The sequence below is a fragment of the Rana temporaria genome, chromosome 2 (genome assembly GCF_905171775.1).
Source record: "Rana temporaria chromosome 2, aRanTem1.1, whole genome shotgun sequence".
NCBI classification, from domain to species: Eukaryota; Metazoa; Chordata; class Amphibia; order Anura; family Ranidae; genus Rana; species Rana temporaria.
This window is the reverse complement of record NC_053490.1, coordinates 195438769-195452459: the sequence shown is the minus strand read 5'-3', so window position 1 is coordinate 195452459 and position 13691 is coordinate 195438769. Positions and strand designations below refer to the sequence as shown.

Below are 13691 nucleotides of genomic sequence, written 5' to 3'. Positions count from 1 at the left end.
CCTTGATAAAGTAATCCACTAAACCTCATAAAAAGGTGACAAAATTAAGGTAGCTCTTGATCATCACATTGTGTTAAATATTGTGTTAAATATAATAAATAATAAGCAATTTTGGCTCAGCTCACTTCATTTTCACCTTTGCTACAGTACAGCAATCTCCGATTCTTCTTTCACTGGCTCAGCCCTATAAATCTAAGATCAATCCATGCATTTAATCATTTAAGTACAACATCAACAATAGCTTTAAGGAATGGGACACTTTATGGGGTCTATTTATGTGTTTTCACCCATGATTTACAACCTTTGTTATACATTTTTAAAGTGATTTTTTTTTAAATCCACTGAGGAAAATGTGTGAAATGTGTAAAATTTGTGTGAAAAAATATATACAGTAAATAGACCCCTTACTGTGCCTGCCTCTATAGCCCTGTACACACGATCGGTTCGCCTGATGAAAACGGACTGATGAAAAAAAAATAGAACCTGTTTTAAATTTTTCTTATAGTTAATACTTGACGTGATTGTAGCCGTATTAGTGCAATTGTGATAGAGAAAATTGAGTACTGTCCGTGATACTTTTTTTATTTGCACTAACATACAATTTTTCAGGACAAGCTTTCGGGGTGTTACCCCTTCTTCAAGGTCCAAGCAGTACTGATTCACAATTTTTTGGCAGAATGTTAAAACAAAACAAGGAAAAAAAAAAAAAAAAAAAAAAATCTCAGAGGGAAAGGAAAAAAAAACAAACACATACAAATCAATGGTAATAAAGATAACATCAGAGTTAGTGAGATAAGACAGAGGGAGAGCTAAAGACTTGAGGGGGGGGGGGGTTGTTAGTCACAGAGGGGGGTCATAAAACTGTAGTATAATGGGTAAGGAAACCAATATCTAAATTTAGGCCATTAGTTTTTGTGTCAAAAAGAATTATCATTCTTAGTTCAAACGTTTTCCTTTCCTGGATAGTTCTGAAATTCCCTTTAAGAACTAAAACATTATAGTTAAAAAAACGATAGAAAAAAATGATCGTCTGTGGGGAAATCCATCATCAAAAATCCACGCATGCTAAGAATCAAGTCGACGCATGCTCGGAAGCATTGAACTTCATTTTTCTCAGCACGTCGTTGTGTTTTACGCCACCGCGTTGGATCGGATTTTTAACCGATGGTGTGTAGGCAAGACTGATGAAAGTCAGCTTCATCGGATATCCGATGAAAAAATCCATCGGATTAGATTCCATCAGATATCCGATCGTGTGTACAGGGCTTAAGTTGCTCTGTACCTTGCCAACAACTTACTGAAATTGATGTTCTGCAGGTGAGGCTACTGGTGGAATATTGCATATTGGGCAGCTGTATTGACATTTCCATATTGCTACACTGTAACACAAGAGCATACCATGCATGGCTAGCCACATTAAGGCTGATCTCTGTTCACAGACTCAAGTATAAAAGTGTAGCTGTTACTATATCAGAAGTACACTAAGCAAAGTAAAAGGCTGAGTAAAATGTCACTACAGTGCTGAAGAATGTGATGCCAGGATCTGGATAACTTCAAATCCAAGTCAGTAACAACTACTGCTATATTGCAAAAAATTGTTAGGAGAACCCACTCTCCTGCCTGCTAATGGGACTTTAATTGGGTCACACATAATCAATATTTTGTAATTGGTGAGCACTTAATACATGACATATTTATCTTGAAAAAAACATTGTAAATTTTGTTAATGTGACTATAATAATGTCCTTTGTAATCTGATTGATACATCTAGATGCATGTAGAGCTGTCCAGAAGAAGCAGACTTATGGATCTGCGAAAACACGTTGGAATACTCCATGCACCAGCATCTTTCAAGTTTTAATATTATATACCGTATTTATCGCGGTATAACGTGCTCTGGCGTATACCGCGCACCCCCAAAGTGGCCCCCAATCCTGTGGGAAAAAAAGATTTTTTGTTTTTTTGTACTTACAGTTTTGGTGTCTTGCGCGGCGTCCATCTGCGGCCTCGTCGGGTCCGGCGTCCTTCTGCGGCCTCGTCGGGTCCGGCGTCCTTCTGCGGCTTCGGGTGTCCTCTTCGGCGGGTCGGGCGTCCATCTTCGGCGGGTCCGGTGTCCATCTTCGGCGGGTCCGGTGTCCATCTTCGGCGGGTCCGGCGTCCTTCTGCGGCGTCCTCCCGCTCGTTTCCCGCCACGACTTTGAATACTGCGCCCGCATATAGCGAGCGCAGTACACTCGTGAATCTTCGGGCAGGCTCGGGCGCCTCTCGCACTGACGTCCTGTACGCTCAGGACGTCAGGACGTCAGTACGAGAGGTGCCGAGACTGCCCGAAGATTCACGAGTGTACTGCGCTCGCTATATGCGGGCGCAGTATTCAAACTCGTGGCGGGAAAGCGGGTATCGGCGTATATCGCGCACCCACAATTTTGCCCTGATTTTCAGAGCAAAATAGTGCACGGTATACGCCGATAAATACGGTAAGCATTATCACTGGCAATTGCCATATGCAACTTAGTGTTTTTGTCGATTTTTTTTATGTTATTGATTTAATGTACAATAAAATACATTTTTATCATTATATATTTGTGTGCTCACCTCAGTGACTACTATAGGTCCATTAAAGTCCAATTATCTGGTGGAAGAGTGGGTTCTCCTAACAATTTTTCCAAATATTTTACAGGGATTTGGATGTGACCGGTTGCCCCTAGAATAGGTCTAAGGCCCCATACACACGGGAGAATTTATCCGCGAATACGGTCCAGCGGACCGTTTCCGCGGATAAATCCTCTCGAGGATTTCAGCAGATTTCTATGCGATGGCGTGTACACACCATCACATTGAAATCCGCGCCGAAATCCTCTGGCGATGACGTGTCGCGCCGTCGCCGCGATTATGACGCGGCGACATGCGCGACGCTGTCATATAAGGAATTCCATGCATGCGTCAAATCATTACGACGCATGCGGGGGATCCCTTAGGACGGATGGATCCGGTGAGTCTGTGCAGACCAGCGGATCCATCCGTTGGGATGGATTCCAGCAGATGGATTTGTTCTGCATGTCAGCGAATATCCGATCTGCTGGAATCCATCCCAGGGGATAAATATCCGCGGATAAAGATCCGCTGGCGTGTACACACCATAGGATCTATCCGCTGAAACCCATTTGCTGGGATTTATCTGCGGATGGATTCTATGGTGTGTATGGGGCCTTACACTTTTATATATGTACTGCTATATTGCTGTCACCATAAGTCCCAATAATGTTGAAATCCAGGCAGTTATACAGTATATTATATAAACACAGAGTGAGTGGAGTTACAAACAAATGTAAACTATATTTATTAAATATATTTTACTTCACAAATTTGTCTTGACTTTGGCTCATGTGATGCCCTGCACAGCAGAACTCAGATTAGGACAGGGGGGGGCATCACTTGAAACCAGTAAGATTCTCCTGTAGTACACTCATGCTGACAGACAGGGGGTGTTTTGATCAGTGTTTTGGACAGCTGTTAAGCTGCTGTAGTAGAATTGTAGGATCTGGATATGCTTCAGAGCTGTGAGCAGGTGCATAGAATTACAAATCCTGTGGCAGATACTGTAAAAATGGCTATGTTTAAACTGCATTTTGCTGCTTTCTTGGAATTTTCACTAGTTGTTTTAAAAAATAACAGTGATGGGGGGCATGACCTACCATCCATGTAGCTGGATGCATAGTACAGAGCTCCTGCTACTGATCCTGATCTACAGCCTGACACTCCTGCATTGATCCTGCTGTTGGTCTCCCACCTACATTGGCACTCTCTCACCTGCCCACCAACACCTTTGCTCCATATTACTTGCTAGAAAGAAAAACTCTGTAATTCCTCAGCCACAGGCTTTGTATCCCAAAATTACACCAGCTCCCACTCAAACACGAAAATACCAAATCCTCTGTATCCCCAGAATGCCTTGTACACATAACTGAGGAACCTGAACACCATTGAGGTGGGTGGAACAAAGTAAGGGAGTGTATTAATGAGTATCCTAAATACCCTGACATTTCCACTGCCTGGGCTGGTCTGCCTAATTTAGCAGAAGTCCTGCTCTCAGTTAAAAAGGGGGACTCCTCTGCTCTGGGAAGTCTGTTAGGAGATTTTGAGAGCAATGCTATACCATAAAAACAAGATGTGACCATACTCAGATTAAAGACAAATACACATGATATCAAAATTGAAAGATCTGGAAAATATTTAGATTTATTGGTTTAAATGAGCATGTACACATCCCTCTGAATTTATTGAGACTTGCTTACGCAAAATACCTTTGACAGCAAATATCTTTCAGTCTGCAGTGGAGAGGGTCCATAGAGCATAGGGTCAACCACACCAGAAAATTCCCCTAAACCCTTCTTTTTTATTTCCTCTGAGTTATAGAGTCAAACTCTTGTATATTAAACACAGTTTGTGGAATTTCCCTACTTCACGTATATCCTTTTTAAACTGAGTGGCTGTCAATAAAGAAGGGTATTTATTTGGCTCTGCTTCTGATACCTTGTCTTGACTTAACAAAAGAACCCTAATGCCTCGTACACACGATCGATCGGAATTTCCGTCGGCATAAACATTGGCGGATTTTTCCGATGGAATTCCATTCAAGCTGTCTTGCATACACACTGTCACACCAAATTTCGACCATCAAGAACGCGGTGACGTAAAACACTACGACGAGCCGAGAAAAATAAAAGTTCAATGCTTCCGAGCATGCATCGACTTGACTCAGAGCATGCATGTTTTTTCCCCCGTCTGAGTTCCATACAGGCAAATGGAATTTCAGGCGAACATGTTCTCTTTCTAAGTCCATTGGAATTTCTCAGATGGGGCACACACACAGTCCGAATATCCGATGAAAAAATTCTGTCTGACTTTTTTCATTGGAAATTCTGATTGTGTGTACAAGGCATAAGGCATGTTCTTTGTCCACCCATCTTACACTGTTGGTTGGACCTTGTCTGAGACACCAAGTAAAAGATGAATCCCTTTTAAAGTACTTAGATGAAGAAGTTTCTTCCTGATACTGTGGTCACCATTGATAAATATGTATATTGGGATCCTATCCCTTCTTAAGCGCTTCTACTCTGGGTAGAAAAAGTTATGTTTTTGTAGTCATTCCTCAAAACTGAGATCTTATATTTTCTTACCCTTTTCTGAACTCTCTGCAGTTCAAGAACATCCTTTCCGAGGATTGGTGCCTAATCTGAACTTCATACTCAAGATGAGGTTGAACCAGAGTTTTAGAGTTATATGTGATAGAGTTATTGTTTTATCTCTTGAGTAAATACCCTTTTTAATATATGATAGCAGTCTGCTAGCCTTACTTGTTGCTGCTTGTTATTGCTTGCTCTCCATGATCTACTAGGACCCCAGTTCTTTTTCCATTCTTAATTCCCCCAGAGGATTTTCCTTTAAAGAGTGTCTTGCATTCATATTTTTAGCCCCAACGTGCATAACTTTACACATTTCTGTAATAAACCTCTTCTGCCACTTAGCTGTCCACTCCTCTATTTTACCAAGATGCTTTATCCTTTGGCAAAATAATTGCCTTTCATACCTGTGCATCATTTATCAAGAGCACTAAAATGGAACAATTTATTCCAACCGCTATATTATTTATAAACAAGTTAAACATTATTGGTCCCAGGACAAGGTTCACAACTCTAGACCATTTCCAGTAAGAAGTGTTCCATCCATGTGTATACAATTTCTTCAATGTCAATAGATCTTAGTTTATAAATTAAACAGTTGAGGGAGGTGTATGGAATGCTTGAGCAAAATCCAAGAAAACTATGTCCACTGACCTTCCTTTATCTATGTTACTGCTCACCTCCTCAAAGAATGTTGAAAAGTTGTTATGACAAGAACAGTCTTTCATAAATACATATTGGTTGCTACCAATAATACAATTTACACTGGCAAATTCGTGCATATGGTCCCTTACAATTCCTCCCAATATGTCACATACTATGGATGTGGGGTTGACTGGTCTGTAGTTTCCCGGTATATATCTTGGACCTTTTTTTTCGTATTATTGGCACCCCATTTGCAATTACCGTATTTATCGGCGTATAACACAGGCAGGGGTATAAAACCCACCCTAACTTTAAGAGGGAAGTTTCAGGAAAAAAACCTTTCCACAGCCCCCTGCATATAACTCGCAGGCACAGTTTACCCTCTATTTTCAGGGTAAAAAAATGAGTGTTATACGCCAATAAATACAGTACTTTTCTTCATTAGTTGGTACCATCTGCCTTGTGTTGTTTGAAATAATCGATGCAAGGGAGCATTCGTGATGTTTCTACCTTCCACCATTTGACCCATATGTTTAAAAATGTCAAGCCCCACTTTAGTGTGCAGTGCCTTCTGTCCAAACAATATCTGTACATTTAAAGTTCCCCATAATAATACAATTGCCCTGTCCCCCCTCCATTTATAATTGTAAAAAGAGATGTATTTCATCCTCATCCTTGAGGTTAGGGGGCCTATAACATGCACTCACAATTAACTTACTGTTTGTTTAATAACTTTGAGGTGCCAGTCATAAAGACTTTGCACAGCAACTCCTTAATTGTGATGTCATCTTTCACACTAACTTTCAGATTATTTTTGGCATACTCCTTCCCCTCTTCCATCCACCCCATAACAAATGTGACAGCTTTCCACATAGGGTTCTACATATAGCCCCTTTCACTGTCAGCCAGAGGATTGCCAGGCTGACAGCTAAGTGTAAACTTAAGCCTCGTACACACGATCAGTCCATCTGGTCTGAAGGACCGTTGTCATCGGTTAACCGATGAAGCTGACTGATGGTCCGTCGCGCCTACACACCATCGGTAAAAAATACGATTGTGTCAGAACGCGCTGACGTAAAACACAACGACGTGCTGAAAAAAAACGAAGTTCAATGCTTCCATACATGCATTGACTTGATTCTGAGCATGCGTGGATTTTTAACCGATGGTCGTGCCTATTAACGATCGGTTTTGACCTATCGGTTAGGAATCTATCGGTTAAATTTAAAGCAAGTTGGCTTTTTTTTAACCGATGGTTAAATAACCTATGGGGCCCACACACGATCGGTTTTGACCAATAAAAACGGTCCATCAGACCGTTGTCCTCTGGTTAACCTATCGTGTGTACGAGGCCTAAGTGGCCCAAGATACTAGTGGCAATGCCCATGAAGTCATAGGGGAGGTGGACCTGATGGGCAACTAGTCTCCACAGCTGTAGCGCCTGTTGCGTGGGCAGAGCCTAGATAGGGGAACTGACAGACTAGTTCCTTATTAGGTTTGGGTTGCCTTTGATTAACAGCACACAGCAGTGGGCAAATATTGAATTCACCCACTGCTATGTGCTGTCAATCAGAAGCAAGGTGGACCTAAGGTGGCTAAACAACAACAATTTCAGTGTGACAGAATTCAAATTATTTAATATTTCCACAAATGATATTTTGTTATGTTCTTTTTTCTCTCATTCTTCTGTAGAACAAACTATGTAAAAAAGTATTAACATTATTATGTTCAAATAAAAACTTATTGGTGAAAAAAATGATTGTCAATAACATAAAATATAGCTATTAGTGTATAATCAATATATATTTATTTGCATTAATTGGCATAACACATCTCTTTTCCGCATTTTAAATATTTCAGTCTTTTATTCTAAAATCCAACTAAGTATGCATGTAGCACCACCGTGTGGACAAGGATGATAAAGCAAAACTAGATAAAACACATTGTGCACATAATCAAATTCCCAAACAGAAAATCTAGACTACATTTGGAATCATTGATCTGTAAAAAATTTGTTTAGCATATAGTTTGAGTTGAGGGCTCAGTAGCTACCTTTTGTTTGCTGTCTCACTGCAGATTGCTTTCAAGATGTGTGCTGTTATTTTTAACAAAGAATTATTTTTTTATTTTTATTTATTTATTTTATTTTTATTTATTTATTTTTATTTGTTGCATTTGAAGCTTCAACTACAGAAAATTGTATTGAGTTAATAAGGTAATGAGTTATGAGTTAATGGTCATTACCCATACAGATTCTATTAAATATTGTAGATTTCATTAATAGTAGTATCTAAAGCCTTTTTTTTTATAAAATCGAGAAGGGTTAAAAACACTGTCAGAATATAACCAAAATATATATTTTTTGTTTTAAGTTGAGTGGAGAGGGATTAGAACACCTGTTATGTTTTTATTGCTGTCTGTGTCCCCGTTAGGGACATTCATTATTTCATTATGTCCTGGAAATCCCACATTTTGGGTTGTCACCAGAACAGGAATAAAGGGGAAATCAATCTTCCTTACACAGAAATCATCATTACATAGGGGAGTCAGAGTTGTAGGATCAAGTGACTGGACCGGAGTGGATTAAAAAGAAGTAGGTACACAGATATTTTTATACAGGTTATGCAGGATAGATAAGAGGAGAATGTTTTTTTAAGAATAGTTAGAGTTAAGATGGCTATAGGTGTATTGGGAATTGGCCATTTCAGCAAAGACCAGTCGAATTTCAATCCATTTATGCAGTAGTGTATTAAGGTTTTGTGCTGCCCCAGGCTTGACTAAACTTGTGCACCCCTACTTTAAATATGAAACACCTCTTTCTGTCAAGACCACACCCCTTGCTGTGGGGCAATGGATTCCCTTAATTTGCATAGATTTCCTCTCACTTCCTGTTTGGCTATGGGGCAGGAAGTGAAGGGAAATCTCTGCAATAGGACATGGATGGTAAAAAATAAACCGACAGGGGCTATAACCCTCCCTTACTCTATTCACAATGAAAAAAAAAACAATGTTGCTTATAGTTCTACTATAAGCACACATTTCTGATACTTTTATGGAGAGGACTAAAAAGATATAACCATGCCAATGGTACAGCAGAAAACATATAGCACAGTGAGGAAGATTTGTGGTCCAGGCTCCTAACAGTGTAGCACAAGCCAGCGGGGACTTTTTCCGTTCTGCTCTCCTACAAAGTGCTGCCCTAGGCCTGGGCCTTGTTGGTCTAGGCCAGGATACAGCGTTGGTTCCAGTAGAGATTAAGAAGTATGGATAAGCCGCATCAGCGACAGCTCCCTTGGAAGTTGAAAGAAACTCTGGAAGACAAGGTAAAAATAAACAAGGTGTGCCAAACTAAGTGCAGTATATCTGGAACAATTTATTAAAAAACAGAGTTAATTAGCTACTCACACAACATCGGTGAGGAACACGCATGTAAGGTAAAGGTGAAGGTGTCCATGGTCACTATGGGGTCACTGTGGGGTCTGGAACTGTGTCCATTGGAGCATACCAGCGGCCTGCAGCAAGTAGGTCAGCAGGGCGATGGACAGGACCAGCCTGGTTCCTACTTTTTGACGTGCGCACCAGCGTGGAACGCACTCGATGGAGTCCGTGAACCGGAAGTTACGCCTGGGTGTGTCAGATGATGCGTCTCACAACTTCCATACACCTTTACCTTACATGCCTGTTCCTCACTGATGTTGTGTGAGTAACTAACTGACTCTGTTTTTGAATAAATTGTTCCTGATATACTGCACTTAGTTTGGTGCACCCTGTTCCTTTTACACTGTCCAGGTACAGGATAGAGGAGGGACAAGCCACAAATATGTTCAAATCAGATAATAGTGTAGCGCTTGTATAACAAAATTAAACATATAAATCTATTTATATTCCACCAAGTATTAATATTCCACAGACAGATAATCCCTCCTATGTATCAGTTAAATTATTCCACCACGGTCTTATAAGTCTGTGTCAGTTCATAAATCATTTACTAATAATTCCAATAAAACTGGTGACTTCCGCCACTCATCCACACCGTGTGCCTAACTACCACCAGATGTGCTCTTATTTGAACAATTTGACGCACAATAAATGCAAGGTTAACCACTTCAGCCCCGGACCATATTGCTGCTCAATGACCGGGCCCCTTTTTGCGATTCGGCACTGCGTTGCTTTAACTTACAATTGCGCGGTTGTGCGACGAGGCTCCCAAACAAAATTGGCGTTGTTTTTTCCCCACAAATAGAGCTTTATTTTGGTGGTATTTGATCACCTCTGCGGTTTTTATTTTTTGCACTATAACAAAAATAGAGCGTCAATTAAAAAAAAAAATAATATTTTTCCTCAGTTTAGGCCGATACGTATTCTTCTACATATTTTTCGTAAAGAAAATTGCAATAAGCGTTTATTGATTGGTTTGCGCAAAAGTTATAGCGTTTACAAAATAGGGGATAGTTTTATGGCATTTTTATTAATATTTTTTATTTTTACTAGTAATGGCGGCGATCAGCGATTTTTATCAGTACTGCGACCTTATGGCGGACACTTCGGACACTTTTGACACATTTTTGGGATCATTGTCATTTTTATAGCGATCAGTGCTATAAAAATGCATTGATTGCTATAAAAATGCCACTGGCAGGGAAGGGGTTAACACTAGGGGGCGAGGAAGGGGTTAAGTATGTTCCCTGTGTGTGTGTTCTAACTGAAGGGGGGTGGGACTGACTTGGGGAAATGGCAGATCACTGTTCATACATTACACACACAGCTCCCGGTTCTTGCTCTGTAACGAGCGATCGCAGGTGCCCGGCGGTGATCGCCCCCGCCGGCACCAGGGGCGCGCGCCCCTATTGGTTGAAACGCGAGATGGCGTAAAAATAGCCAAAAAGGCAAAAGAAAAAAATGTATACTAACCAGAAATGGCTGTTACTAGGAAGATCGTCCTAATCTGCCTCTTCCTCATCCGTGGTGAGGTTCTGTGTTCTCCTCCTTGCGTTGCCTTCTGGGAAATGGAGGCGCGCTGCCTTCTGGGACACACAGGACGTGTGCCCATTCACAAAGCGCTGCATGCTCGCGCATGCGCAGTAGGAAACGGGCAGTGAGGCCGCAAGAATTCACTGCCTGTTTCCCTTAATAAGGATGGCGGCGCCAGGCCCTGGTCCGAGGGACGGATTGGCCTCAGGCGGCCGACATCATGGGCAACCTGGACAGGTAAGTCTGCTTATTAAAAATCACAGCTACAGTGTTTGTAGGTGCTGACTTTTAATCTTTTATTTATTTTTTACCGCCGGACCTCCGCTTTAAAATCCTATTAACAGGTATTAAAACCACCAACCAGTACAAAATATGTTTGACACCCTCAAATGATATTAATAGTTACTAATACAACAATTCAAGTCACATTCTATGTTTAATTCAACCTGTGAATCCACCATGATTCTCTTTTAATTAATTCCATAACCTTATTGCTACCCCTCTAATTCCTTTTATGTGTTACTTAATTGCAACAGAGAAAAATATGATCCCTTGCCCTTCCAGACAGTGCTATACAGTACTATATAAATCTCAGGACCAAGGGATTGTTTACACTTGTGGTTGAAGGGCAGTGAATTCAAAAGGAGCCAGACTGGGTTGTACATATGCCATGCCCATTAATGTGGCCACATGGCAACTGTCCTGCAACCACATGTAATGCACATGGTTGCTGCACAATGTTGTGGCAATTACAATGTAAAGCAGGTGATGAGAAGGCAACATATAACCTCCTCAGTGCCTGTAAAATGCCTCTTAAAAACAATCCACAGCAGATCACTTTTCAGAGAGGCAGCATGTCCAAACTTAGCCTAAATGGATACAAATTCCCATGTATGCATTATATGTTTATTTAGCTGTTTGCCTGGAGTTCAGCTTTATTGGTGGCTTATTGGTGGCTTTATTGGTGGCTGCCTGTAGAGCTCAGGTGTACAGAAAACTGCCTGTAGAGCTCAGGTGTACAGAAAACCACAACTGCTCAGTAAAAAATAAATTCCCAGGAAAGTGCTTTGTTGCTGCCATGTTAAAAAGGCCACAGGCTATACTGTTTATCACTATCCAGCTTCACAGCAGAGATTTTTTTTTTTCAAACCTAGACATGGAGATGTTTTTGGAAATAAAAAGCACTGACTTATGTTATCTTGCTTTACAGGGCTGTATGAACCCTATCCAACCAATGCAGAACCAGAATGCTGTGATGTCAGATGGGAATTATCAACAGATAACCAATCCAAAGGGACTAAAAAATCACATGATTCAACGTTGTGTCACAGGACGTCACTCACAGCTTCATCAGCATCCAGACTATGTAATAGCAGACTTAAACTGTGTGTTCTTGTACTGATACTATTACATACTGTACTAGCAGTCTCAGCAGCACAAAACTCAACAGGACTGGGTTTTGAAAACTTAAGAATTTTGGAAGACCGTTCAACACATGAGGAATAGAATAATGGAAGTCTTCAATTGGATAGACATGCCACTGGCCCACTCCAGCAAAACGCTACAGTCACATGTAACAGAAACGAGGTGCTTGTACCTTACAACCAATTTTTACAAGTCAGTCCGAATAAAAATGTCAAGATGGGCCAGACTCCAAACTTCAAGGACAACATGGGACAGCTTTTTATTGACTAAAAGGCTGTATGGTGACTTAAATTTCTCACACCATTTTATACACTGTGTTTTAATGTATGGATTCTTCTTTTTTGTTTGATTTTGCACTTGTTAATACAGGATTTTATTTTTGGGATGGTTTCTCAAAGCTATACTGAGTCTTTTCACTGTCTATATATTTCTAGTCATTGTACTCATCATTTATGTCCTGTCAGTTTCTACTCTAATGGCAGTGCTATGAATGCAAGCATAGCAAACAATAACAGCACCAATATCCATTTTGCCCATCTGTATCATTGTTATACCCATCTCTTTAAAGCAAAAAAGTGAAAACCATACAAAACTTAGGAAACAGCATAGTTTCAACTGTTTATTTGTAAGCAAAGGGCACACCTACAGTAGGGTGTCTGTTTGCTAGTAGGATCAGACAACTGATCAAGCAAACGACATGCCTTAGGGCTGAAGGATGGTGAAAACAGTGAGACTAATGCTCTCCTTAAAGAGTTGGGCAATTATCCCATTTTTACGTGAACCTATAACAAACTGTGTTGTTCCAGGTCCCATCTAAGAAAAATAAAATGTCCAGTCTCTCTGCTGGTCAGTTGAACAGGAGCAGCCTTTTGATTCAGTATGTTGAACCAGTTAAGCTCAGTGAGTAATATAGTTGAAGGCCTTCACATTGGAGGTAAACTTTTGGCATTCATTGTGAATTACATTTTTATTTCTGATGTAGTTGCAGTTTTTTTTATCAAATGTCAATATTTATTAGTTTACTGTAGATATGATGAAAACATATCAGGATGGGAAGTCTTGCCCAGGAAAACCTTGAAGCTTATTTAAACTACAATTAAATTGTTAGAACAATGAGAATTAAGCCTAATGTGTTCAGTAAAAACAGCTTAAAAATGTTAATTACCGTATTTATCGGTGTATCACATGCACAGGCGTATAACATGCACCCTAACTTTAAAGCCGCGTACACACGATCGGTTTGTCCACTGAAAACAGACCGGTGGACTGTTTTCATTGGACAAACCGGTCGTGTGTGGGCCTCATTGTTTTTTTTTTCCATCGGTGTAAAAAAATAGAACATGTTTTAACTTTTTCCTATGGATAAAAAAACAATAGAAAAATCTGATCGTCTGTATGGAACTCCATCGGTCAAAAATCCACGCATGTTCAAAATCAAGTCGACGCATGCTTGGAAGCATTGAACTT

The 13691-nt window shown here is 40.4% G+C and overlaps 1 protein-coding gene across 1 annotated transcript in view; it reads left to right on the top strand.

Moving 5' to 3' along the window:
• FAM155A (family with sequence similarity 155 member A) overlaps positions 1–13442 on the top strand; it is a 610649-nt gene extending 597207 nt beyond the window's left edge. Inside the window, exon 3 of the mRNA XM_040336198.1 lies at positions 12010–13442. Coding sequence (XP_040192132.1) covers positions 12010–12305 — 296 coding nt within the window. The 3' untranslated portion in view covers positions 12306–13442. The remainder of the gene's footprint in view (positions 1–12009) is intronic.
• Positions 13443–13691: the final 249 nt, after the last annotated feature.